Raw genomic sequence first — 27,881 nt, 5'->3', positions numbered from 1 at the left:
TGTAACCACAGGCCAGGCAAAAAATGGTTAATTTTATGATACATGAATTTTACCTCAATTTAAAAAAAGAATAACTTTTGGAGATACATATTAAAGTATTTACAGAGGAAATGATATATTATATAGAAATTGATTCAAAATAATTGGGAAAGGGAGATCACAGATGAGAAAGAAGACTGTCCCTGGGATATTTATTAAAGCTGGGTGATAGCTATAGTAGAGCTCATTTCCCTATCCTACTTTAATACATATATAAAAGATTTTGGCATAAAATGGTTTTTAAAAAGAAAAAAGGGATGCCTGACCAGGTAGTGGCACAGTGGATAGAGCATCGAACTGGGATGAGGAAGACCCAGGTTCAAAACCCAGAGGCCGCCAGCTTGAGCACGGGCTCAACTGGTTTGAGCAAGGCTCACCAGCTTGGACCCAAGGTCGCTGGTTTGAGCAAAGGATCACTCAGTCTGCTGTAGCCCCCGGTCAAGGTACATATGAGAAAGCAGTCAATGAACAACTAAGGTGCTGCAACAAAGAATTGATGCTTCTCATCTCTCTCCCTTCCTGTCTGTCCCTCTCTGTCCCTCTCTGTCTCTCTATGTCTCTGTCACACATACCCCCCAAAAGGTATGATTTTAAAGTAAGATTTGGGGATTCGATATCACTTCCTCCTGAATAACAAGACTTAGGGAGTTAAAAGGAAGGATACAATATGCTTCCAGAACAATCTGTGCACCAGACATTCTCCAGATGCTCTGATCCAAATCTAAGTCTTTTGCTATAAAAGGTACATTTGCACTTGTTGAGAAGGAATGGACACAGGGAAGCTATGGCCTAAAAGTCAAAGACCCTGGAACTGAATGAACACTGTAGCAAATTCAACAAGGACCTCTGAATAACCACAGCTTTCATCTTGCAGGATAAGCAAAGTTGCCAAATCATCTAGGTATCTGTTAAAAAATGGCAGATTCATAGGTCCCAGATCAACAATTCCACCTCTGGGTGGTTCTGATGCCTTCTAAAATTTGAGAATCACTGGGTTAGGCTACCAGAAGCCCTGCTGAATTCCAGTTAACAAAGCTGATTGTAGAGCTCCACCTTGTGGCCTAAAAGCTAGAAAGCAACTTTGCCAGAATCCCTGGTTCCCCCACATAACTCTAATTGACAGGCTTTCGGACCCCAGCAAGAACACTTACAACATCTTCTAATGATCTATTCCTTAGAGACATTTTGATCCATGTCATTACACTCAGGGAATTAGTTCCAGAAAACATTATAGAAAGACAGTTTTGAAAATACAGACTATTTTGGAATGAGTAAAAACACTGAATTCAGTCAATATTTAGTGAGGGTCCATAACATTCTAAGTACTATGCGAGGCAGTAGAGATTGAAGATTAGTAAAACATGGCTCTATCCTTAAAAACCTACAAAAAATCATGACAAGTAATAGAACAGATTAGGACAAGTACTTCCCTTCTGAGAAGCAATTCCTGAGCCCCAGGAAGGAAATAAATAATATAATACATATCTAGCTGGATATAAGACTGTCATATTAAAGACAGCCAGTGATGCCAAAAACAGTGACTGAGACATGCAACATGAATGCCACGGACCATAAGTACTTCACAGAGGCTCTAAATAGAGCAATCCCTTCCTAGCCAAAATCGTGCTACGTGCTAAGGACACTGTGAGTAGAATAAAGGAAGCTTTAAAAGCATGTAACATGGATGTCTAGCAAGGATGTTTTTCCTGATGGGCTACCATTTGATCTTGGACCTGAAGGGGTAACTAGGACATGAATAGAAAAAAGGAGACATTCTCTTTTATGTGTGTTTGGATATGGAGGAGGAATAAAAGGAAAGGGACACTGGCACCAGAGGCACAGACTGCTTGCTTAGCAGTTTCATTTTATCCAGTAAAGTAGGTCATAATACAGTCATTCCAAAAAACATTTTCTCGGAGCATCCCACATAATAGGTTCTGGGGATATGGCCATGAACAAAGATAACAAGAAGCCACTATAGCTCCTGGGTAGAGTAATGGCAAAAGTGATGTTTAAGGATATGTGCTATGTGCCAGAACAAGAGGCAAGTTAAGAGACCAGTGCAACCTGACCAGGTGGTGGCACAGTGGATAGTGTGGCAACCTGGAATGCTAAGGACCCAGGTTTGAAACCTGTGCTTGCCAGCTTGAGCATGAGATAATTGACATGATCCCATGGTCACTGGCTCAAGCATGGGGCCACTGACTCAGTTGGAGCCCCCCTGGTCAAGACATGTATGAGAAAGAATCAATGAATAATTAAAATGACACAACTATGAGTTGATGCATCTTATCTCTCTCCCCACCACCCCTTCTGACTGTCTGTCTCTTTCTCTTGCTTAAAAAAGAAAAAAAAAAAAGAAACCAGTGCAGACCTGGTGAGTGGATCAGAGGATAAAACAGTGTCCCTGTGCACTGAGGTCATGGGTGTGATCTCCAATGAGGGCACATACGAGGAGCAACCAATGAATGCATAATTAAGTGGAACAACGAAGTGATGCTTCTCTCTCTCTCTCTCTCTCTCTCTCTCTCTCTCTCCCCCACCCCTCCACTTTCTCTCAATCAATAGGAAAAAAAAAGAAGAAGAAGAAGAAGAAGCCAGTGTAGTAATTACCTTCTGGAAAAAGTGATACAGGCCTGAAATGGGACGAGATTTAAGAATTGAAACTAGTGGCCAGGTGCTAACAGAGCAAGGCCCATTATGACAGAGGGATAATGGGACAGAAGAGTCAAATGGGACTCTGGGATTTCAGCCAGAATGATTATAAGAGTGATGATGACATTAAAAAAAAGAGTTAAGAAAGCCTGACCAGGCGATGGTGCAGTGGATAGAGTGTCACACTGGGACGTAATGACCCAGGTTTGAAACCCAAGGTTGCTGGCTTGAGCATGAGCTCATCCAGCTTGAGCACAAGCTCATCAGCTTGAGCACAGGGGGCGCTGGCTTGAGCATGGGATCATAGAGTTGAACCCAAAGGTCACTGGCTTGAAGCCCAAGGTCGTTGGCTTGAACCCAAGGTCACTGGCTTGAACAACGGGTCACTTGTTCTGCTGGAGCCCACCACCTCGGTCAAGGCATATATGAGAAAGTAATCTGAACAACTGAGGAGCTGTAATGAAGAATTGATGCCTCTCATCTCTCTCCCTTCCTGTCTGTCTGTCCCTCTCTCTGACTCTCTCTCTGTCTCTGCAAAAAAAAAAAAAGTTAAGAAAGGAATACAGTCTTAGGAAGGAAAAAGCTTTTATTACATGTTTCAGTGAATGAAACACTTGCCTGAGTATTGTATACATACATATAGACAGTAAAAATGGGTGAGTGGAAAACAGGTAAGAAAGGAGTGGCTGACCAGAATACGTGTCCCCTGATTAGAGCTCATTCTGACAACTAAACTCTAACAACTCCAAGCTTTTCTCTTGCAGTTTTCTTTTATTTATTGATTTTAGAGAGAGAGAGTAAAAGAGGGAGAGAGGGAGGGAGAAAAGGGGGTAGAGGATGAGGGAGAGAGAGAAAGGGAGAGGGAGTGGGAGGGAGAGAAAAACATCAATTTCTTGCTTCACTTATTTATGCATTCATTTGTTGATTCTTGAATGTGCCCTGACCAGGAATCAAACTTGCAACCTTGGCATATCAGGATGACATTCTAACTAACTGAGCTACCCATCCAGGGCCCCAGAAGTTTCCCTTATGAGGGCCTAATATCTTACCCAAGGTAACCACTATTCTGAGTTCTCTAACCTGTTTGTCCTTAACAGCATGCAAATGGAATCACATGCTTTTTTGCATCTGGCTTCTTTCATTCAACATTATGGCTATGAGAGTCATCCACATTAATGTGGGTTTCTATAATTCATTATTTGTGCCTGAGTAATAGTGTATTGTATGGCTCTTGTACAATTTACTTATCCATTTCTTCTTTGATGGACATTTGGGTTGTTTTCAGCTTTGGGCTATTATGAATAAAGCAGCTGCGAATACTGTACATGTCTTCAGTGGCAACATGTACACATTCCTCTTAGCTATACCTAAGAGTGAGATTGCTGGGTCATGGGTCATGTGTAGCTTTAGCCAATATTGGCAAGTAGTTTTCCCAAGTGGCTGTATCAAGTTATACTCACCTAAAATTCATGAGAGTTTCAGTTGCTCCACCCTTGTCAACACTTAATACTATTAGTCTCTCATTTTAACTATTCAGGGTGAATAGTGGTAATTCACTTTGGTTTTAACTTGCACTTCCTGGGGAGTGGAAGAGGGTAGAGAGGGGATGGAGGGTGATGGAGGGAGACTTGACATGGGGGGAAATACAAAGCAACAGACAGATGATGGATTGTAGAACTGTGCACCTGAAACCTGTACAATTTTATTAGCCAATGTCACCCCAATAAATTCAACAAAAAGTTAAAAATGAACAATAAGAATCATGCCCAAATTTAATAATAATAATTTGTACTTCCCTCATGACAATAAAGCTGAGTACCTCTCAAGTGCATATTGGCTATTTGGATATCTTCTTTTGTGAGGCACCTATTCAACATCGCTCTCATTTTACTTTTTTATTTTTTAAAGATTTTATTTATTCATTATAGAGAGGGGAGAGAGAGAGAGAGAGAGAGAGAGAGAGAGAGAGAGAGAAGGGGGGAGGAGCAGAAAGCATCAACTCCCATATGTGCCTTGACCAGGCAAGCCCAGGGTATTGAACCGGCAACCTCAGCGTTTCCAGGTTGATACTTTATCCACTGCGCCACCACAGGTCAGGCCAACATCATTCTCATTTTAAAAATTGAGTTTTGTGTCTTTTACTTACTGATTTTTATTTCTTTACATATTCTGGATATGAATTCTTGCTTAATACATGTATGATGAATATTTTAACCTAAACTATGGCTTGTTCTATAGCTCTCTTTTCACTTCATGGTCTTTGATGACCAGAAGTTCTTAATTTGAATGAAATTCAACTTATCAAAAAAAATTTTTTTCTTTCACATTAGTGCTTTTGGGGGGCCCTGTTTAAGAAATTTAAGAGGTGATAAAAAATGATTAGGCTGGGTGATGAGCACACAACCCAATCAACAGTTCAAATGCTATAGAAATGTTTACCGGAAACCTATGTACTCTTATTGATCAATGTCACCTCAATAAATTTAATTTCTAAATTAAATAATAAGAATAAGAATAATAAATTTAAGAAATCTTTGTCTACCCTGATGGCCTTGCATTCAGCAGATGGAGGCTAGGTCTGGCAAGCCTCATTCTTTAAAGTTCCAACAAACATCAGAGCACAGGCCCTGGCTGGTTGGCTCAGTGGTGGAGCGTCGGCCTGGCGTGTGGGGGACCCGGGTTCGATTCCCATCCAGGGCACATAGGAGAGCCGCCCATTTGCTTCTCCACCCCCATCCCCTCCTTCCTCTCTGTCTCTCTCTTCCCCTCCCGCAGCCAAGGCTCCATTGGAGCAGGGATGGCCCAGGTGCTGGGGATGGCTCCTTGGCCTCTGCCCCGGGCGCTAGAGTGGCTCTGGTCGGGGCAGAGCGACGCCCCAGAGGGGCAGAGCATCGCCCCCTGGTGGGCAGAGCGTGGCCCCTGGTGGGCGTGCCGGGTGGATCCTAGTCGGGCACATGCGGGAGTCTGTCTGACTGTCTCTCCCCGTTTCCAGCTTCAGAAAAATACAAAAAAACAAAACAAAACAAAACATCAGAGCACAGGTGCCTTTTCCAGCCTTTCAAGTTACACTCTGGGCTCTAATTTCCATATACTGGTACAAACAACCCTCAAGTGCAATGTGGCAGAGATTGTCTGGCTTGTTCAGAAGGCGAGGGGTTTCTCTTCACTTGGTCTCTACAGAAGTAGGATTGACATGGCCCCTCAGGACAGACACTTAACCTAGGGCCCTCCAAAGCCAGGCAAGGTCCTAACAATACCTTCTTTCTGATAGTAGGAATTTGCACTCATTGCTCATTTTCAGATGTGTCATTTACACACTATGTAAAAGCACCATCTTATGAATTAAATCTTTACAGAATTCCTGGCTTGCCCTAGTTTTATTAGTGAGTGGGAAGGAACCATTCTCTTTATTATCCTTGTCAAAGCAAGGCAGTGTTAGCTGTCACAGAACTCAGAGTCCCTGACAGAAACTGGCAGAAACTAAAGATATAAGAAGGGAGAGAGATGGTGAGTGAGCAGACAGCTAAAACAGGCAATGAAAAGGGTGAGACAAGGAGAGTAACAGTGGAAGAAACTTTACTTTTCCTGAACACTCAGAAGTTAAAAAATCTCAGTTCTGAAAACTGTTCAAAGGCCAGTGCAGCAGTCCAAACAAGATGTAACTAGGACGTTGCCAGTGACAAAGGAGAGGATGGTTGTAAAAAGACATCAGCAGAAATAATCCCAATTATTATTGGACAAGTGAAACCTTGTCCAAATATGCAGTGTATACGTGTGCTATGTAAAGTTTTCTTTTTATCCAGTCACTTACACTCAGAGGTAGATTTAACGGCAGGTACACTGGGCGTGCGCCCTGGGCCCTGACTTCTAAAGGGCCCCGCAAAACCCCCAACTTTACACTTTTTTCTAATAACACCAAGTTTGGTTTCATATGTGCAATTTTAACAGTAATAGTACATATCATTTTTTATTTATTTAAAAATATAATTAACATGTATTTTTATTTTCTGTCTCTCTCTTTTTAAGGGGCCCAATATTTTCTTCTATACCCGGGGCCTCAACCGACCTTAATCCGCCTCTGCTTACACTCAAAGTTTCCCACCTAAGACCCACTCATTACCACTAAAATTGTTAAGACAGACCTCTTCCAGGCAAGTAATGTAAATAAGGAAAGCACACTTGGAGTAAGACATCAAGGAGTGGTGGGACCCATAACACACCTAAAGGTTTAAAAAGGAATTCATGACTCAGCTTCAGCTGACTGTTGCCACATGAGAAAAAGGGCCCAATAATAAAAGATCTTTTGAGTTTGCCTGATCAGGTGGTGGTGCAGTGGATAGAGCATCAGATGGGGATGCAAAGGACCCAGGTTTGAAACCAAGTCGCCAACTTGAGTGCGGGCTCATCCAGCTTGAGCATGGGCTCACTGGCTTGAGCGAGGGGTTGCTGGTTTGAGTGTGGGATCAGAGACATGACCCCATAGTCACTGGTTTGAGCCCAAAGGTGGCTGGCTTGAAGCCCAAGGTCACTGGCTTGAGCCCAAGGTCACTGGCTTGAGCAAGGGGTCACTCACTGTGCTGTAGCCCCCCTGCCCCCCCAGTCAAGTCACATATGAGAAAGTAATCAATGAACTACAGTGCTGCAACTACAAGTTGATGCTCCTCATCTCTCTCCCTTTCTGTCTGTTTGTTTCTGTCTCTCTCATTTGCTATATATATAAAAAATAAAGAAACACAGAGGTAAAGTAATTTGTTCAAGGTCACCCCTGGATTGTGTACCCAGGATGCAGGGCTTCAGATCCTACACTCGAAACCATCAAGCTCTTCAGCCTGTCCTTACCTTGCTGGGCTAGACACAATGAGGAAGTCAGGTCAGATAACTAAGCTCACATTTTATTATACCAGCCAGCCCTCTAATCAGCTTCTTTCAGGGCAGCAGTACATAACACTTCTATGGGTTACAAAGCTAAAGTAGGGAAGTACAGTTGAGGCTTGGGGTAGGTCAGAGAAACCAATCCCATATGGAATAATCCATAGTTAAATTAGGATAAAAAATGTTCTGTGTTAGGTTCCTCTACTGATCCTTGGTGATTTTATCTGCTTTTAGGAGGCCAGCAGGCCTCCCAAGTAGGCCCAGAGTTCATGTGCCCAAACTTTTACAAGCTAGAAGTCACTTACTGCCTTCTTCTTTTTTTTTTTTTTTGTATTTTTCTGAAGCTGGAAACGGGGAGAGACAGTCAGATAGACTCCCGCATGCGCCCGACCGGGATCCACCCGGCATGCCCACCAGGGGGTGACGCTCTGCCCACCAGGGGGCGATGCTCTGCCCCTCTGGGGCATCGCTCTGCCGCGACCAGAGCCACTCTAGCGCCTGGGGCAGAGGCCAAGGAGCCATCCCCAGTGCCCGGGCCATCTTTGCTCCAATGGAGCCTTGGCTGCGGGAGGGGAAGAGAGAGACAGAGAGGAAGGAGGGGATGGGGGAGGGAGAAGCAAATGGGCGCTTCTCCTATGTGCCCTGGCCGGGAATCGAACCCGGGTCCCCCGCACGCCAGGCCGACGCTCTACCACTGAGCCAACCAGCCAGGGACACTTACTGCCTTCTAAGGAACTACAGTAAGCTCTAAATCTAGAATCTTTAGAATACCAAACAACTCTTTTCCTCTTGAGGGTTAAGGGTCACTATGAGAACCTAGTAAATGCTCTTTCCCTGTTCTTAGGGGGGAAATGCCATGTGTGCTCATTCAGATACACAAGCACACACACAATTTTACCTGCAATTATAAGAGGTTTACAAATTCCCTAAAACCTTTCCCTAGACTTTAAATATCTCTGAAATAGACCTAGCTAGTTCTATGCTTACCCTCCCAGGGGATTGAGAATTGTCCCAAGATCTGAGTTGGAGTTTTAAGGAGACAAATCATGTATTGCAACTCAGCACAATGAATCCTGCACAGAAAAGACAAAGGGCCTTTTCTTCCTCCCCAATACCAACTTGTACTGAGAGAATTCAAACACGGAAGATCTGTAATTTAATTCTAAAACACCGGTGGGTGAAGAACAAGAATATCTCAGGCCCCTTTTCTGCTTCATACTCATAAAATCACATAGAACCTCAGAAGAGTTGAAAGAAACAGGTAAAAACATTCAGTCCCCATGACACTATGCTCCTCCTTTCAGAAAAAAGGTATCGGTTAAGATTGCCAATTAGCCTTATTAGATAACGTTTCTCCCGTATGGGCTTTGAAAACTAGAGGTACCAAAGAAACCATATAACCTCACCCATAACTGAAGAAGTAATCGAAACAAAATAATATTTCCCCCCACAAGACTAGCAACAGTTTAAGTGTTGCTGAGAGTGGGGGGTGAAACAGGTGGTCGAGCACAGTCTCTGGTAGTAGAGGACAATTTGACAATTTTTATGAACAATTTAAAACATACACCTTTTGATGCAGCAACTCCCTACAGATAGTTCTGCAAAGGGAAGCTAAGATAGAGGTACAACCAGGTTCAATGCAGCATTATCTATAACAAGAAGTCCTGGTTGTTGGGCAGAGTATATAGATGGAATATCATGTAGCCATTAAAAGAACATGCTAGGGCCCTGGCCCATAGCTCAGTTGGTTAGAGAATTGTCCCGATATGCCAAGGTTATGGATTCTATCCCCAGTCAGGGCACATACAAGAATCAACCAGTGAGCCCTGGCCAGATGGCTCGGTGGATAAAGCATCATCTCGGTGCATGGAGGTCACAAGTTTGATCCCTAGTCAGGGCACGTACAAGAAGCAATCAATAAGTACACAACTAAATGAAACAACTGAGTGGAACAATGAATTCATGTTTTTTTTTTCTCTCTCTCTCTCTCTCCCTCAAATCAATCAATAAATTAAATAAAAAGAAAAGAATCAACCAATGAATGTATGAATGGGTAGAAGAACAAATCAACATTTCTCTCTCCCCCTTCTCTCTTAATCAATAAGTAAATTTTAAAATGTGTTTTAAAAAATTGATTTAAAAATGTGCTAGGTCTGTAAGCGCTGATATGAATAAAGCTCCAATACATATTATCAATTGAAAAAAATGTTGAGAACAGTGGGTATTATTACATGATTCCTTTAGTCTAAATTTAAAGGACACACATACATGCTATTATATGCATAGATTATGTTCCAGAAAGATACATAAGAAACTACTCTCTGTGGTTACCTTTGGAGAGAGTGACTAGAGACCAGGAAGGAGAAGAACTACACTGATGGACAAACATTTAGAAAACATACAAGTAACAGAAATGAAAGAGCAAAAGCTCCAGGCATCTGGGCAACCTGGGCTTGAAGACAGAAGGCAGTCTGAAGGGAGGCTCTCACTACTACCTCATATATTTGCTTCGAGTTGACCTTGTCTAGACTTGTCCCATGGAAACATGGCTTCCCTGGCTTCAGAGACATTAGTACATGTTAGGAGATATCCAATTGAGATCAACTGCCAAACAGGTTCTCACAACCCTTGTTGACTGATCACATTACTTGAGAGCTGAGGTGGGGAAGTTTTAACACCTTATGAATAAAGAGGCTTGCTCACCTCTGAGGTTTTCGAATATCCCAGAGTCCCACTCCTTCCTTTGAATTGGCTGTGGCCAATAACCTGGGCTCCACAGGGTTAAACATGACACTGTGAAAGGCTGACGGATAGTTTGCCAGGCAGAAGGGCTCTGTGAAAAAAGAAACTAGTATCAGTCCATTTCGGGCACCTCTGGGCCAGGGGCAGGCAAACACGTAGGAATATGAATGTGGGTAGGAACATACCCTTTAATAACCATCCCAGTGGGCTAGAATCCCAACTCAGTCACCCTTACTCACAAGGTTCCCAAAAGTCCTAACAAGGATTTGCTGTACATAGAAAAGAGCAACTTAAATACATATAAACAAACTTTAAGCTATAATATTCAGAAATACATATAGCACAGACTCAGATCCTGTGATGAATTGGAAGTGGTCACTGTAAATGGGAAGTAAGCTGTTTTACAGTATGTAAAACTGATATCCAAATAAGCTGGAAAAATCCACAATCAATTACTGGTAGGATTATTATACCTGAATCCAAATTTGTAAGTTTTAGAAATTAAAAGTTTTAAAACTATACAAAAATTTAATGATGACAAAGCAAATTTAAAAAATGAAGACAGCTTGACCTATGGTGGCACAGTGGATAAAGCATCGACCTGTAACACTGAGGTCGCTGGTTTGAAACCCTAAACCTGCCTGGTCAAGGCACATATGGGAGTTGATACTTCCTGCTCCTTCCCCTTCTCTCTCTCTCTCTTCTCTAAAAATGAATAAATAAAAAAATAAAATAAAATAAAAATGAAGACAAGTGAAAACAGTAGTTTTCCCATCAGGTCATATTACTTCCTAAATTGAAAAGAAAATGGCCTCCATCTACAATTTTATGATTTCATTCCCAGTACAGGAATACTTTAAAAAAAGAAAAAAAAAGACATCTAACACTTGAACTTGTATCCAGTTAACTCCCAATCACCTTCACCTAGAAATATTGCAGTCCTTTGCATATATTAGTTGGCTCCCAGTGAGGAAGGCATTACTTGCTACCTGGTGGGATATACTCCTGTGGAAATTGTTTAGAAGCAATAGAAAGCATTCCCCAGTCTAACATTTCTGACTGTGACACTAAACAAGTCCCTTGCCTGGGAGGTGGGACTCAGTCTTCTCAGCCAGCAGGCAGTTCAGACAAAGGAGAATTTCACCTACCAACCACACGGTGATGCCACCACAGCTGCTGCTCGCAGCTACCTTACCTGCCTGACCCTAGGAATGGGCACAGTCCAGCAAGGTGAGTTTCTGTGGTTCTTTCAGCAAAATAACAAACCTTAAATTAGGATTCAAGAAAGTGCATGACACCTCTTCTCTGTAAATAACCAAGAATGTGTGCTTGTCAGAACCACACACAGAGCTGGCCCTTGCTTGCTAAACTCCACAATGAGGCAACACACTTTCTGTTCCTTTGGGCCACTAAACACCAAGGATTTGTGGAGACTCACAGGTGGCCGGAAAAGACTGGTAATGGCCTCACTTCTGACTACCTAGGTTAGGACGAGACAATTAGAAACACACATCTACGCCCCTATGTGAGAGTTGCCTCTTGCTTTACATCACTAACACCCAGCTTACTCAAGTCATATATATTGGATCTGCAATGAACTTGATATCAAACTCTGCAACACAATCCAACAGCCTTTTGTACAATGACCCTACCTCCATGAGGAGATTCCCGGATGTCCCAGATGAGAACCCGGCCATCATCTGAGGAGCTGGCAAAAATGTTGTCATTCACTGGGCTCACTGACAAGCCATATACCGCATCTTCATGAGCAAACACATCCAGGGTCTCGCTGCTGAGAGACAGAGAGCAGAGAGAGGCACACAGGCACACACATAGACACAAGTAGGGCAGAGGCCCAGCCCTCTAGTTCCTAGGGTAGGATTCTCTTTCATTTCCAGGAGAAAATCAACCTAACTAAACTCAAAGAGTATCATATTTCCTTTGAAAGTAGGTATTCAACTTTTGGGTAAAAAAATAAAAGTCCTATTAAAGAGCCTTTTTTATAGAGTTCATGGTAAGTTTGCTTTTTTCACTAAATGAGCATATTCAAAAGTGACTCAACAGATGAGTTTCATGTTTTCACTACTACAGAATGGATCTGCCTGTGTACAGATTTGGGGTACTGCTTGAATTCCAAATAGCAGGGGAAAGCTTTAAAGCAGCTGGATCTGATGCCTGCTAGATAAAAGCTGGCCATCTGGCACGGTAAGAGTGCTGAGGCCCAGTTGCCTCAGTTCAGATCCTAAAACAATCTGACCTTAGGTTTCCTCATCTGTAATTGAGACCATAATAGTATGCCTCATAGAATTATTGTGAGGGTGAAGTTGATTAATACATACAAAGCACTTAGAATGGTGGCTGTCATATAAATATTATCTATTTTTATTATGTTTCCTTCCCTTCCAATTCTTCTAAGTTTTCACCTAAAAGCTATATTTAATACCAACTTTACAAATCATTTTCTTTTTAATTAAAACTTTATTTCAAAGCTATTACAGAAATCTCCTTTAGAAAAGAAATGCTGATTTCTTTTTTTTTTCAAAATGTAAAAACCACTTTGGTCTAAAGAGATATTTATATCTCTTTATATGAAAAATAAAGTCAATCACTTTCACATACTAAGAATCTATTTACCTTTCAACATCATGGAGGATAACTTGCTCATCATTTCCTGTAAGAGGAAAAAGCAGACATTTGATCATTCCTGCAAAGGGATCCCTGTCCATTTTACAATTTAGTATTTTAAGGTTTTCAGAGAAAATTAAATGTGATCAGTCAATGTTAATACAAATTAGGAGTGTTGATTAAAAAAATGAGTTATAAAAATAATTAAAGCCCAACCAGACGGTGGCTTTAATTCCAACCAGTGGATGGAATGTCAATCTGGGATGCTGGGGACCCAGGTTTGAAACCCTGAGATCAGCGGAATGAGCGTAGGATAGACATGACCCCATGGTCGCTGGCTTGAGCCCAAAGGTCACTGTCTGGAAGCCCAAGGTTGGTGGCTTGAGCAAGGAGTCACTGCTCAGCTGGAGCCCCCCGCCCCCACTCTGGTCAAGGCACGTATCTGAAGCAATCAATGAACAACTAAAATACTGCAACTACGAGTTGATGTTTCTTATCTCTCTCCTTGTCTGTCTGTCCCTATCTGTTATCCCTGTCTGTCTGTCTCTCTTGCTAAAAAAATAAAATAAATATCAATAATTTAAGGACAGGACATTCTTTTAGAGAATTTTTTAAAGCATAATAGCAACAAGGTATAACATGATAACAGTTTCCAAACTGTATTATCCAGTGGACAATGTAAAAAAAACTGTGGTCATCATCTCTTATAGCATTAAAATTTGATGATTATATGATTCTAAATAATGGGAAAGTTTTTACTCACAACTTTTATCTCTTTCATTTTTCTTTATCCCATCAAGAAATCTAAAAAGAACACTGGCCAAGTAGCTAAGTTGGTTAAGAGTGTCCTCCCAATACTTCAAAATTGTGGGTTTGATCCACGGAATAAATGCATAAATAAGTGGAATAACAAGTCTATGTTTCTCTCTCTCAATCAAAAAAAATCTAAAAATACTACATTCATGACTATGTGTAGTCCTGCCTTCAAATAGTTTATATAGCCAAAAAATAACAACCTAAAATGAAAAGACAAAAAGTAAAAAATTTCCCATTCTATGCTGAAAGTACAACCAATAGTCATTTAAATAGAAAGTAAAATTAGCAGCAACCCAGGTCATCTTAAATCCCTGGCTATAATCTCTATTGTGGGTGCATACTAAGTAAATCAAACCCACACTAATGCCTTCTGGGTAACAGGCACAGCTGAGGTGCTGGGAATATGAGAATAAGATTCTGCCCAGCCCTTGAGGAATTCACAGTCCAGCTGCACAAATAATTAACAGAGACAAGACAGGTTATCTTGTTGTAGTGATATGCTTAAAATTGGGACACAGATAAAGGAGAAATTATTTTCTTCATACACAGGGTGAAAGTACATGGCAGAAGGGAAGAATGTTTTTATAGGGAAGGGAACATTTGAACAGAAACTCAAATTACTCGATACTCTTACCAATAGAAGACTTAGGGAAATTGGTGGGGACTCGACAATTAATCATGACCCATGGAGGAACAGCAAGAGCCAAAGGCACAAGAGCACCAAAGATAGCAGTGGTTTAGTGGGCTAGAGTACAAGACGCAGGGGGAGAGAGGACGCCAGAGGTAGACTGGGGCTAAGACTTTGTTCTGTGGACGCTATAGGGTCAAAAAGATTCACATGGTTAAACCTTTATTTTTAAACTCATAAACACAGACAACAGTACTGTGATTACCAGAGGGAAAGGAAAGTGGGGGAGGAAGAGGAGGATATAGCGGAGATAAACAGTGATGAAAGGAGACTGGGCTTTGGGTAGTGAACACACAATACATTATACAGATGATGTCTTACAATTGTACAACTGAAACCTATATAATTTTATTAACCAATGTCACCTGAATAAATTCAATAAAAAGGGGAGGAAAATAAACCTTTATTTTTAAAAGAAAACTTGTATAAGCAATGAATTAGAAGTTGGGCTAGAGACTGGTAGCAAAAATGACAGAAGGATACTGCAACGGTCCAGGCCAAAGATGAGGACCTTACTCAGGGCAGCAGATATAGAAAGAGAATAAAAACTAAAGAATGAATGAAAGGCTTTCAAGTCTAGTTGGTGACTAATAGCATGTGTAAATGAAAGAAAGGCATATTTGAGAATGACTTCAAGATTTCTATCAGGCTGAACCATGTCAAATAGTCATTTTTTTATTTTATTTTTTGTATTTTTCTGAAGCTGGAAACCGGGAGAGACAGTCAGACAGACTCCGGCATGCGCCCGACCAGGATCCACCCGGCACGCCCACCAGGGGCGACGCTCTGCCCCTCCGGCACGTTGCTCTGTTGCGACCAGAGCCACTCTAGCGCCTGGGGCAGAGGCCAAGGAGCCATCCCCAGCGCCCGGGCCATCTTTGCTCCAATGGAGCCTTGGCTGCGGGAGGGGAAGAGAGAGACAGAGGGGAAGGAGAGGGGGGGGTGGAGAAGCAGATGGGCGCTTCTCCTGTGTGCCCTGGCCGGGAATCGAACCCGGGACTTCCGCACGCCAGGCCAACGCTCTACCTCTGAGCCAACCGGCCAGGGCCAAATAGTCATTTTTATAAGTTGAAAATGCTTCAGTGTCAGCAGTTTCTTTTTTTTAATATAAATTTTTATTAATTTTAATGGGGTGACATCAATAAATCAGGGTACATATGTTCAAAGAAAACATCTCCAGGTTATCTTGTCATTCAATTACGTTGCATACCCATCACCCAAAGTCAGATTGTCCTCCGTCACCTTCTATCTGGTTTTCTCTGTGCCCCTCCCCCTCCGACTCCCTCTTCCCCTCTCTCTCCTCCCCTCTAACCACCACACTCAGTTTCCTAAAGTTAAACCTAGCAGTGTAAATAATTGGGCAAATAGAGATAATAACTGAGAAAGGAAATCCAGGGAATAAGAGAAATATTTGTGCAGGGGAGGAGAACTGATCATCTTGTATTTAAATTGCTTCAGAACACATAGGCAGATATTCAGTGGGAAGATCTGCAGTGCAGAAGAGAGCTCAGGACTAGAAATTCGCTGGTCAGAAAGGAATGTGGTTGATGAAAGCCACCACCAAGAGGCAGTCTTGAGCATAGCCATTCCCATTGTACCCTAACACAATGTTTTTTAAATGGGAGCCATCCATGGGTCATAAGATCAATCTGAGCCACATCTTTATAATCTTTAAAAATAAAATAGATAGATTTTTAAAAAAAATCAGAGTGTACTACAGAGTACAGTTAAATACTATTTCAAATATGCATGTTTCTGCATAGCAGATTGCAATGTAAAAAGTTTTCTACCAAAAAAGAGAAAGAATGAGAGCAAAATAATGCAAAAAAGAGAGAAAAGGAAGCAGAAAGGGAGGAAGGGAAGAAGGGAGGAAAGAGGGAGAGAGGGAGGGAGGGAAGGAAGGGAGGAAGGGGAGGGAAAGGGGAAAGGAAAGGGAAGGAAGGAGGGAGGGAGGGAGGGAGGAAGGGAAGAAGGAGGAAGGGAGGGAGGGAGGGAGAGAGGGAAGGAAGGAAGGAAGGAAGGAAGGAAGGAAGGAAGGAAGGAAGGGAGGAAGAAAGGGAGGAAGGAAGAAAGGGAGGAAGGAGGGAGGAAGGGAGGGAAGAGGGAAGGAAGAAGGAGGGAGGGAGGGAGGGAGGGAGGGAAGGAAGGAAGGAAGGAAGGAAGGAAGGAAGGAAGGAAGGAAGGAAGGAAGGAAGGAAGGAAGGGAGGGAGGGAGGGAGGGAAGAAAGTAGGAAGGAAGGAAGGGAGGAAGGAAGGAAGGAAGGAGGGAGGGAGGGAGGGAGGGAGGGAGGGAGGAAGGAAGGAAGGAAGGAAGGAAGGAAGGAAGGAAGGAAGGAAGGAAGGAAGGAGGAAGGGAGGGAAGAAGGGAAGGAAAGAGGGAGGGAAGAAGGGAAGGAAGAAGGAGGGAGGGAGGGAGGGAAGGAAGGAAGGAAGGAAGGAAGGAAGGAAGGAAGGAAGGAAGGAAGGAAGGAAGGGGGAGGGAGGAAGGAAGGAAGGAAGGAAGGGGGGAGGGAGGGAGGAAGGAAGGAAGGAAGGAAGGAAGGAAGGAAGGAAGGAAGGAAGGAAGGAAGGAAGAAGGGAAGGAAGAAGGAGGGAGGGAGGGAGGGATGGAGGGAAGGAAGGAAGGAAGGAAGGAAGGAAGGAAGGAAGGAAGGAAGGAAGGAAGGAAGGATTACTCTAATATATGTGTCTAAATTGCTATAATGCAGAGAGGACAAGCTATGGAAAACCAGAAATTCCACAGAACAATGAAATAAAGAAAAACAAGGAGTTATTGTAGCACTCCTTTATGTAAAATACCAGCCACAGTGAATTTCCCAATGTGGAAATTTCCCTTCTTCTCACCTCCAGAGAATACTTTGGTGTTCCCACTGTTGAAAGCCAGGCAAAAAATGTTGGAATGATGCTCTCCTTTCAGCTGTATGGGCTTGACTCTGGAGTGGATAGCTTGTTCCATGTGCCATAGTAGAACCCGGCGATCATCTCCTCCTTAAGAGAGGAGTAAAAAGCTAGGGTTAATACAGTTGATATTTCAAGGCTGACACTTAGTTTTGCCAGCCTTGAATCCCATCCTTTCTAAAACTGCACCTCCCCAACTCCATGAGATTCTGATGGGGCACATAAACCTAGGACTCTACCCCCTTAACCACCTATAGACATATGACCCCTAAACCACTCACTTTCCCACAGGAATTCAATTTTTTTTTTTAAAGATTTTATGGGGGGGGGGCAAGAAGTCTCAAATCAACTCATAGTTGCTTCACTTTAGGTGTTCGTTGCTTGCTTGTTGTTTGTCGCATGTGCCTTGATCAGGCAAGCCCAGGGTTTCAAACCAGCAACCTCAGTGTTCTAGGTCAGCGCACTATCCACTGCACCACCAGAGGCCAGGTAACCCAGGAATTAAATCTTGAACAGATATACAGAAATGGAAAGGGATAAGCACTGATCCTGAAACCCTCAAAGCCACCCTGTTCCTGACTTTCCAGATCTAGTTGTTTAAATATTTCTTCACTTACTACCTAAAATCCTTCCACTAATGTCTTGGGGGGGGGGCAGTAGAGTGGGTCTAATAGAACCTAAGTTGGTTGCTAGTACTTGCAACAAAAGAACTTAAATACAGTGTGTCCGTAAAGTCATGGTGCACTTTTAACCAGTCACAGGAAAGCAACAAAAGACGATAGAAATGTAAAATCTGCACCAAATAAAAGGAAAACCCTCCCAGTTTCTGTAGGATGATGTGGCAGCATGTGCGCAAGAGCAGATGATGCTGTAACACCGTGTATACAGCGGAGCAGCCCACAGCCATGCCAGTCGAGATGTGGACGGTACAGAGTAAAGTTCAGTGTGTTCTGTGGCTCGCTAAATTCGAATCCGTGACCAAGGTGCAACGTGAATATTGGTGTGTTTATAAGGAAGCGCCACCACATAGGAATAGCATTACTTGGTGGGATAAGCAGTTGAAGGAAACCGGCAGTTTGGTGGAGAAACGCCGTTCTGGTAGGCCATGTCAGTGATGAGTCTGTAGAGGCTATATGGGATAGCTACCTAAGGATCCCTAAAAAATCTGTGCGTGAGCCCACATGGAACTGCACTGAATAGGTATGAAACTGAGAGAGTTTTCCTTTTATTTGGTGCAGATTTCACATTTCTATTGTCTTTTGTTGCTTTCCTGTGACCAGTCAAAAGTGCACCATGACTTTACGGACACACTGTATTTGTAGCATACTAGTTTTCGAAACACTCTCCTTGATGTGATGTCATTGACTATGGGACACCATACAAATGACAACTAAGGACCTGCCTGTCTGTTATAATAGCAGAATCTAGACAGAACCTAGGTCTCATGAAGCTTAATCCAGCTCCTTCCTCTGCATAACTCCCAACAGTCTTTAAATAAGCGATATTTCACCATATGCTAGCTCCTAGAAAATAAAAATATATATATTTCATGTGTTCTTTATATTTGCAGACACATTAAAAATATCTGAAAGGATGAACAACAGAATGTTAACAGTGATTACTACTTCCAGGGAAAAAGATTAAAAGATAGGTAGAAGACGGATTGGAGGGGTTGTACTTTTACTTTATATATTTGGCACTGTTTGACTTTTCATAACAAGCCTATATTATATTCCTAATAAAATTTTAAGTTACAACAGAAGCAAACACAGGCAGCAAACCGTAGTAAGCTCTACACCTCTGCCTCCCCAACTCCATTCAATACAGTAGACACAAATTATAGCATAACCACACCACACAGAGGCATATCATATAGCCATTAAATCAATAGTAGGTCTCTAAGATCTACCTTAGAAAGATGTCCAAAGGTCTTTGTTGAGGGGGGAAATGAGTAAAACAGTATGCATATCAACATCCACTCATGAAAAACAAAATTTTCAAAAAGCCCCGTAACAGCCTGACCAGTGGTGGCGCAGTGGATAAAACATCGACCTGGAATGCTGAGGCCACTGTTCGAAACCCTGGGCTTGCCCAGTCAAGGAACATACAAGAAGCAACCACATAGGCCCTGGCCGGTTGGCTCAGCGGTACAGCGTCAACCTGGCATGCGGGGGACCCAGGTTTGATTCCCAGCCAGGGCACATAGGAGAAGCGCCCATTTGCTTCTCCACCCCCCCTCCTTCCTCCCTGTCTCTCTCTTCCCCTCCCGCAGCCAAGGCTCCATTGGAGCAGAGATGGCCCAGGCGCTGGGGATGGCTCCTTGGCCTCTGTCCCAGGCGCTAGAGTGGCTCTGGTCGCGGCAGAGCAAGGCCCTGGAGGGGCAGAGCATCGCCCCCTGGTGGGCAGAGCATCGCCCCTGGTGGGCGTGCCGGGTGGATCTCGGTGGGGCGCATGCGGGAGTCTGTCTGACTGTCTCTCCCCATTTCCAGCTTCAGAAAAAAAAAAAAAAAGCAACTATATACTATGAGTTGATGCTTCCTGCTCCTTCCCCCCATCTCTCTCTCTTTGCTCTGCTCTGCTCCTCTCTCTTTAAAAAAAAAAAAGCCCCATGACAGCAGGAAGCTGGTTAATTTTGTTTGCTGCAGAGTCTCTAGCACCTAAACGAGTGCCCCAAAATTTAGACATTGAATGAATATCTAGATACTATAAGAAAAGTTGTTCATAATGGACACCACCTCTAGGCTAGGGTTTTTGAAGACTATTTTAAAAAATGTGTAACATGCCTAATCAGGCAGTGGCACAGTGGATAGACCGTCAGACTGGGATGCGGAGGAGCCAGGCTCGAGACTCTGAGGTCGCCAGCTTGAGCACGGGATCATCTGGTTTGAGCAAAGCTCACCAGCTTGGACCCAAGGTTGCTGGCTCGAGCAAGGGATCACTCAGTCTGCTGCAGCCCCATGCTCAAGGCACATATGAAAAAGCAATCAATGAACAACTAAGGTGTCGCAACAAAAAACTGATGATTGATCCTTCTCATCTCTCTCCATTCCTGTCTGTCTGTCCCTATCTATCCCTCTCTCTGACTCTCTGTCTCTGTAAAAAAAAAAAAAGTGTAACATATAACATAAAATTTACCATTTTAACCATGTTTAAGTGTACAATTCAGTAGCAATATGTAGAGTTGCACTGTGGTGCAACCATCACCACTGTCCATCTCCAGAACCTTTACATGATCCTAAACTGTACCCAGTAACTTCCACTTGCCTCCAATAACCACCATTCTACCTTCTGCCTTGAAGAATTTGACTACCGCTCTGACCTGTGGTGGCACAGTGGATAAAGCGTTGACCTGGAAATGCTGAGGTCGCTGGTTCGAAACTCTGGGCTTGCCTGGTCAAGGCACATATGGGAGTTGATGCTTCCAGCTCCTCTCCCCCTTCTCTCTCTCTGTCTCTCTCTCATCTCTCTCCCTCTCTGTCTCTCTCCTCTCTAAAAATGAATAAATAAAAAATTTAAAAAAAAATTAAAAAAAAAAAAAAAAAAAAGAATTTGACTACCCTAGGTATCTCATGTAAGTGGAATCAAGTATTTGTCCTTTTGTGTCTGGCTTATTCTCTTAGCATATCATCCATATTGTAGCATGTATCAGAATTTCATTCCTCTTTAAGGCTGAATATTATTCTATTATATATACTGCTCACAAAAATTAGGGGATATTTCAAAATGAATATAAACGATATAATATCCCCTAATTCTTGTGAAAAGTATATATGAACATACACACATTGCATACACACACACACACACACACAACTTTGTTTAGTCATTCATCAGTGGACATTTTGGCTATTGTGAATAATGTTTCTAGGAACACTGGTAAACAAATACCTGTTCAAGTCCCTGCTTTCAATTCTTTTGGGTATATATTGTTGAGAAAGTTTTAAGTTTTCATTTATACCTTCCCATACTATTTGACTTTTTGTTATGTATTTCCTTTAATAATTAAAAGAAATACCACTAAAATATAGTGATAAAATCATATTCATTGTTCCTCCCCAAGAAAAATGTTGCCTTTGCTCCTTGAGTTCCTTCCTTCCTCCCTCCCTTCATTTCTTGAATTTCTTCTTCCTTCCATTGTTGGTCAAAATCAGGTTCTGTTTCCTTCTTGAAAGTACTTCATTCTTACTAGATGCTCCTTTAATTGTGTCCAGAGTTCTGTGTTTATGATTTGCCTATTTCAACTATGAGTTCTCTGGCCTGGGGTAAGATTACCTAAATTCTTTATCTCTTACAAGTTTAAGGTCATGAAAATAAAGGTTTCTGTTTTTGTTGTTTTATTTTAAGGAAGAATTAACACAAAGGAGGTTTTTACCCTCTTAAACATTTAGACAGCCCGTGGCCACTTTAGTTCTCCAGTCTCTTATGGTTTTTCTCCAACACTGAGGCCACAGGTCAGGGACCTATCACTGCTTCTGCTACTGTGTACCTTACACTAATTAGAGAAATATTTCTTTGTGCCCAAGTCTCTGTCAAAAGTGGAAAATTAAAAGATAGAGGACCACATATTTTTTCTACTTACTCATGCTTCTAATCTAATCTCTCCAAACCTGAGTTTCATCAAATATAAAATGGGGATCATAATAGCTCTACTCTCATGGGTTTTATAGATTATAAAGCCAAGTACCAGAGTTAAGTAAGTTGCCAAGTTCACATAGTAAGTAAATCAGTTAAGCTAAGATTCAAAAGCAAGCAGTAAGCCTCCATATTTCCCGCTTTTAACCACTACTCGAGCACAAAAAATGAACCATAACTGACAAAGCATATTTGTCTGACAGATAACTGCCTTAGTAGCACTCAAAAATGTGTAGGTAAGAATAAACGAGGGACCACAGCAATAAAAACAAAAGCTGACTTAACTGGAGTAATCTGAGGGACCAGGCGTAGAAAATGTTTATATTTAAAGAGTACTCTTTCCCAATGAGTTTGTGAGTTATAAGCAAAAACTGTGCAGGCCTTCACACCATACGGTAACAAAAATAATTATTTAACATTCTTCTTATTTTATAGCCCAGAAAAGCTGAGGCACAGAAAGAAAGAATTTGCTTTGGGTTTCCTCCTCAGAAAGTCAGCCAAGCACAGGACAGAACTGAGACAGTACGCTGAATCAAATCCTCAGCCCCACAACAGTGTTTGAAGAGCAAAACTCTGAAACATTTTAACACCATCAACAGAAGTCTGGTTAAAATTACTGTTCAGTGAAACAAGCCAAACACAAAAGGACAAATTTGTATGATTCCACTTACACGAGGTACCTAGAGCAGTCAAATTCATAGTGACATAAAGTAGAACGGTGACCTGGGGTGAGGGGCAATGGAGAGTTGTTTAACAGGTACAGATTTTCAGTTTTGCAATATAAAAAAAATTCTGGAGATGGATGGTGGTGATGGTTGCACATGAATTATTTAATACCATTTAAGAGTACACTTTACGGCCCTGGCCGGTTGGCTCAGCGGTTGGCTCAGCGGTAGAGCGTCGGCCTAGCGTGCGGAGGACACGGGTTCGATTCCCGGCCAGGGCACACAGGAGAAGCGCCCATTTGCTTCTCCACCCCTCCGCCGCGCTTTCCTCTCTGTCTCTCTCGTCCCCTCCCGCAGCCAAGGCTCCATAGGAGCAAAGATGGCCCAGGCGCTGGGGATGGCTCTGTGGCCTCTGCCCCAGGCGCTAGAGTGGCTCTGGTCGCAACATGGCGACGCCCAGGATGGGCAGAGCATCGCCCCCTGGTGGGCAGAGCTTCGCCCCTGGTGGGCGTGCCGGGTGGATCCCGGTCAGGCGCATGCGGGAGTCTGTCTGACTGTCTCTCCCTGTTTCCAGCTTCAGAAAAATGAAAAGAAAAAAAAAAAAAGAGTACACTTTAAAATGGTGAAAATGGGCCTAACCTGTGGTGGCACAATAGATTAAGTGTTGACCTGAATGCTGGGGCCACCAGATGGAAACCAAAGGTGTGCTCAGTCAAGGCATAAATGAAAGGTGACTACAGGGAGCTGATGCTTCCCGCTCCTCCCCCACTTTATCGCTCTCTTTCTAAAATCAATAAATAAAATCTTTTTTTTAAATAGTTAAAATGGTAAATCTTGTGTTATGCAAATTTCACCACAATAAAAAATGCAAAAAAAACATATTGTTCATATATGTACTATGTTTTATGCAGGCCCCCTCCTTCGACAAAAATCCATGAGGCAGCTCTGTCTGTACTGACATGAAATAATCATTAAGATATAAAGTGTTAGTGAAGGCTCTGGCCAGCTAGCTCAGAGATAGAGCATTGGCTGGGCGTGTGGAACTCCCAGGTTCGATTCCCAGCCAGGGCACACAGGAGAAGTGCCCATCTGCTTCCCCACCCTTCCCCCTCTCCTTTCTCTCTATTTCTCGCTTTTCCTCCCTCAAACAAGGCTCCATTGGAGCAAAGTTGGCTTGGGCGCTGAGGATGGCTCCATGGCCTCCGTTTCAGGCACTGAAATGGCTCTGGTTCTAATGGAGCAATGGCTCAGATGGGTAGAGCATCAGCCACTAGTGGGCATGCTGGGTGGATCCCAGTAGGGTACATGCAGAAATCTGTCTCTGTGCCTCCCAGCTTCTCATTTCAGAAAAATACAATTAATAATAATAATAATAATAATAATAAAGTGTCAGTGACTGTATTAACTATTAGAAACATTATTTTCTTTTTTAAAAAATGGCAGAACGGATTTAGAGCCAAGGTATTGGGTTTCATCTTAGATAGGCAGCAAAGGATACAGGAAGGGGAGGCTCTGGAATAAGAGTATCTGGATTTGTATCCTGGTTTCACCATGCATGTATCCTTGGGTGAGTTATTCTATTTCTTTAACCTCAATATTATATCTGTAAAATGAAGAAGATACCAACTATCTCCAAGAGTTGTTGTGTGAACTGAGATAATATATATAAAAGCAATTAGCCTAGTATGCATATATTAGGTATATACCCCCCTCAAAAACATCCTAGTTTCTCTTTAAATACCATCCATGACTTCATCTAATCTTTTTCTCTAAATTTATTAATTCCAGAGAGAAGAATGAAGAGAAAGAGAAGCATTCATTTGTTGTCCCACTTAGTTGTACATTCACTTGTTGCTTCCTATTGTGCACTTACTAGGGGTCGAACCCGCAACCTTGGCATTTCAATGCTCTGACTGAGTTAACTGGCCAGGACCTGTCCTAATCTTACAAACTTTTGTTTTAGGTAGTGTGAGAATATAAATAGCATGATATAATTTAAATTTTGATAAAACAAAAAATATACACAAATTTATGCAAGGAAGAAGAGATGCAAAATGGTTAACAGAGGTTACCTCTTGGGGTTAGCAATTTTTCTTAATACCTTTTAATATTGCTACAGTCTTGTTTCCTTTTAACCTGCTATGACTAAAGAAGATCATTCAGCCTTGCTTTCTTCTCAGCCTATTTATTTCTTCTTTCCAGTATCTGTACTCGTCCCTCTGTGAAGCCAGTCTCCTTTGTGTTGACCCCTCCTCTCCTGAGCCTGTGAGAAGCATCAGGATATAGACAGAGCCAGTGTGCTACAGCCCAGCTACATCAGTAAATGAGAAATAAGTCTGTTTTGTTATTTTTTCAAAAGTAAAAATAATTAACATCTGTATAGAAGTTTGTTCATATACATCTTTGCTTGTGAAGTAAGGATTATATAGACCCTTTTTCCAGGTGAGAATCAGAAAGACACAATTACTTCCCAATAGTCCAAGGAGTTAGGCCTGAGAGTAAAACTGAGTTGTATTCCTTCTACCAAAGTGCAGAGGCCAGAACACTACTTACAATTCCAAGTGAGGATGTTCCACGGCTTTCTACACAAGGACGAAAAGCATTTCTCATTTTGTCTCAACATTTCATTCTTTAAATAAAAATTATTTACTGATTTTTTGAGAGAAAAAGGCAGAGATGGAAAGGAGTGGGGGAAGCATTGCCATGTAGTTGCTTCTCGTATGTGCCCTGACCACACAACCGGGGTTTTGAAACGGTGACCTCAGTGTTCCAGGTTGACAATCTATCCACTGCGCCACCACAGGTCAGGCTCCACTTTTCAATCTTGCAGATGCCTGGCATTTTGTTGTTATTTTAGCCATCTTTAAGTGTGGAGTGTTATGGCAGTGAAATAAATTAACAGTTTTGCATTGTTGTACAACTACCACCGCCCTTCAGCTCCAGAACTTTTTCATCTTCCCAAACTGAAATTCTGTGGTCACTAAATAATATCTCTCTACTCCCATCTCCTCCCTATCTTGGCAGCCAGCATTCTACTTATAGAGACATCATTTCTGGCTCTATGAGTTTGACTATTTGAAGCTGTTTCACCTGAATAGATTCATATACTATTTATCCTTTTATAACTGGCTCATTTCATTGAGTATCATGTCTTCAAAGTTCATCCATGTTGCAGCATGTGCCAGAAATTCATCCCTTTCTGAGGCCAAAATAGTATTCTATTACATATATATACCACATTTAGTTTATCCATTCATCTGCTGATGGATATTATGTTGCTTCCACGTTTTGGCTATTGTGAATAATGCTATTATGAATGTGAGGATACAAAGATCTGTTCAAGTTCCTGTTTTTAATTCCTTATTTACCCAGAAGTGAAATTCTTGGATCATATGGTAATCTATGTCTAATTTTCTGAGGAACTGCCACATTGTTTCCCACAGTGGCTTTACCATTTTACATTCCCACCAGTGATGTACAAGGATTCTCCACTCCACATCCTCACCAGCACTCGTTATTTCCTGGGCTTTTTTTATTATAGCTATCCTAATAAATGTGAAATGTTTGCTGGACTTTTTATTCTTTAAATAATAGCCTAAAATGACTCTCAAGTCCACACTAAATATCTTGGAGCACATCACTCAATAAGCAGTCTGTTATTTTTCTTTCTGTAGTATTTTAGACTACCAACTCTGAAATTCAGTTACCACTTTTCTGCTCATTCCTTTCACCCTGACAAAAAGAGTTGCCTGCAATTTATTTCATTAATTTGGCATTTCACTATCAAAAGGAACTAATGTCACACATAAATTTGGGATATATATATGCATTCTCTCCTCAAATCATTTACAAAAATATTAAGGTCACTAATGTCTATTTGCCCACACCTGCCACTTCTGCAATTAGACCAATTTTAGAGGTGGATATAGCATGAGGCATTCACAGCATTCAAAACCACAGAGTAGGATACAAATATTTAGGTTCAACTTCCCATGTTCCTACCACCTACTAGCTGTGTATCTTTAGGCAGGTCACTTATCCTCTTTAAATTGTATCCTCTCAGCTTTAAAACTGAGAAAATAACTGTATCTATTTTATAGTATTATGTTCAGATTAATGAGACAGATCTGTGTGAAGGGCTTGGCCCATTGCCTGATACACAGTAGAGCTAGATAAATGTTAGCTAATTATTATGTTATTTGGACTCCAACAACAGCTAACATCAGCTAAATTTACTCTTGACCAGGGACTATGCAGTGAGCTCTACTAATCCTTTTAACAACCCTGTGAAGCAGGTATTATTATCCTTACTATCCAGATGAAACTACAGAAAAGTCAAATAACCTGAAGGTACACAGTGACCAGGACTGCAAATTGGGATCTGCATCCGGGCTTTCTTACCATGATACAATCCAGCTTCTCAAATACACAGGGGGCGGGCAGCTAAGCACAAGTGAAAGCTGCCTGATTAAATGGCATACTGGAGAATACACAGCCCTTTTTAAAGGACAAACCAGTACTCAATTCCAGCCAGTTACTGCCAGGTCTTTCAATTTTTCAGGAGAAGACAGCAACCTGATTTTTCAAGCTGAATGTAGGCCTCAGTAAAGGCTGGATTTGGCCCACTGATAAGTTAAGGTTCGGTGATTTGCCCATGGTTACAACCTGTGATCCAATGGCACTCCCTAAATCAGGGAAGTGTAGGCACATATGGAGGGATAAAGAGAGGTGGTGTCATATGGATTTTACTCTTCTTTACAGAAGTAGCTGCAGGAGGGAGAACATCTACAGACATTAACTTCTAACGACACCTTTCCCTTATCTAGTACAGGGGGTCCTCGGGTTACAACACAGTTCCGTTCCTACGACAATGACATAACTTGAATTTTGGTGTAAGTCGAACCACACCCTAACCTATCCTAACAGTGTTGTAAAATCATAATCTAGAACATAAAAACACATCTAAGACAATAAAAAAAGGAAAAGGACATATACTGTACTGTACACTGTACTGTAGTAACAGAAAAAAATGACAAAAAAAATGAGTGTAAAAAAAGTACAATGCTAACAGCATAAGCCGAAACACTCTTGTCTCAATTTTTTTTTTTTTTTTTTTCCCCATTTTTCTGAAGCTGGAAACAGGGAGAGACAGTCAGACAGACTCCCGCATGCGCCCGACCGGGATCCACCCGGCACGCCCACCAGGGGCGATGCTCTGCCCACCAGGGGGCGGTGCTCTGCCCATCCTG

At 42.1% G+C, this 27,881-nt stretch overlaps 1 protein-coding gene across 2 annotated transcripts in view; it reads right to left on the bottom strand.

Moving 5' to 3' along the window:
* Nucleotides 1–27,881, bottom strand: part of DCAF5 (DDB1 and CUL4 associated factor 5) — a 129,277-nt gene that overhangs the window by 78,904 nt on the left and 22,492 nt on the right. For both annotated transcript variants that reach the window (XM_066272533.1, XM_066272534.1), the window contains exons 2-5: nucleotides 17,282–17,425; nucleotides 12,943–12,979; nucleotides 11,961–12,100; nucleotides 10,270–10,399 (exon numbers count right to left, since the gene is read on the bottom strand). In XM_066272533.1, coding sequence (XP_066128630.1) covers nucleotides 10,270–10,399; nucleotides 11,961–12,100; nucleotides 12,943–12,979; nucleotides 17,282–17,425 — 451 coding nt within the window. The remainder of the gene's footprint in view (nucleotides 1–10,269; nucleotides 10,400–11,960; nucleotides 12,101–12,942; nucleotides 12,980–17,281; nucleotides 17,426–27,881) is intronic.

The sequence above is a fragment of the Saccopteryx bilineata genome, chromosome 4 (assembly GCF_036850765.1).
Source record: "Saccopteryx bilineata isolate mSacBil1 chromosome 4, mSacBil1_pri_phased_curated, whole genome shotgun sequence".
In the NCBI taxonomy this organism is placed as follows: domain Eukaryota; kingdom Metazoa; phylum Chordata; class Mammalia; order Chiroptera; family Emballonuridae; genus Saccopteryx; species Saccopteryx bilineata.
This window is presented reverse-complemented; position numbering and strand designations above follow the sequence as displayed.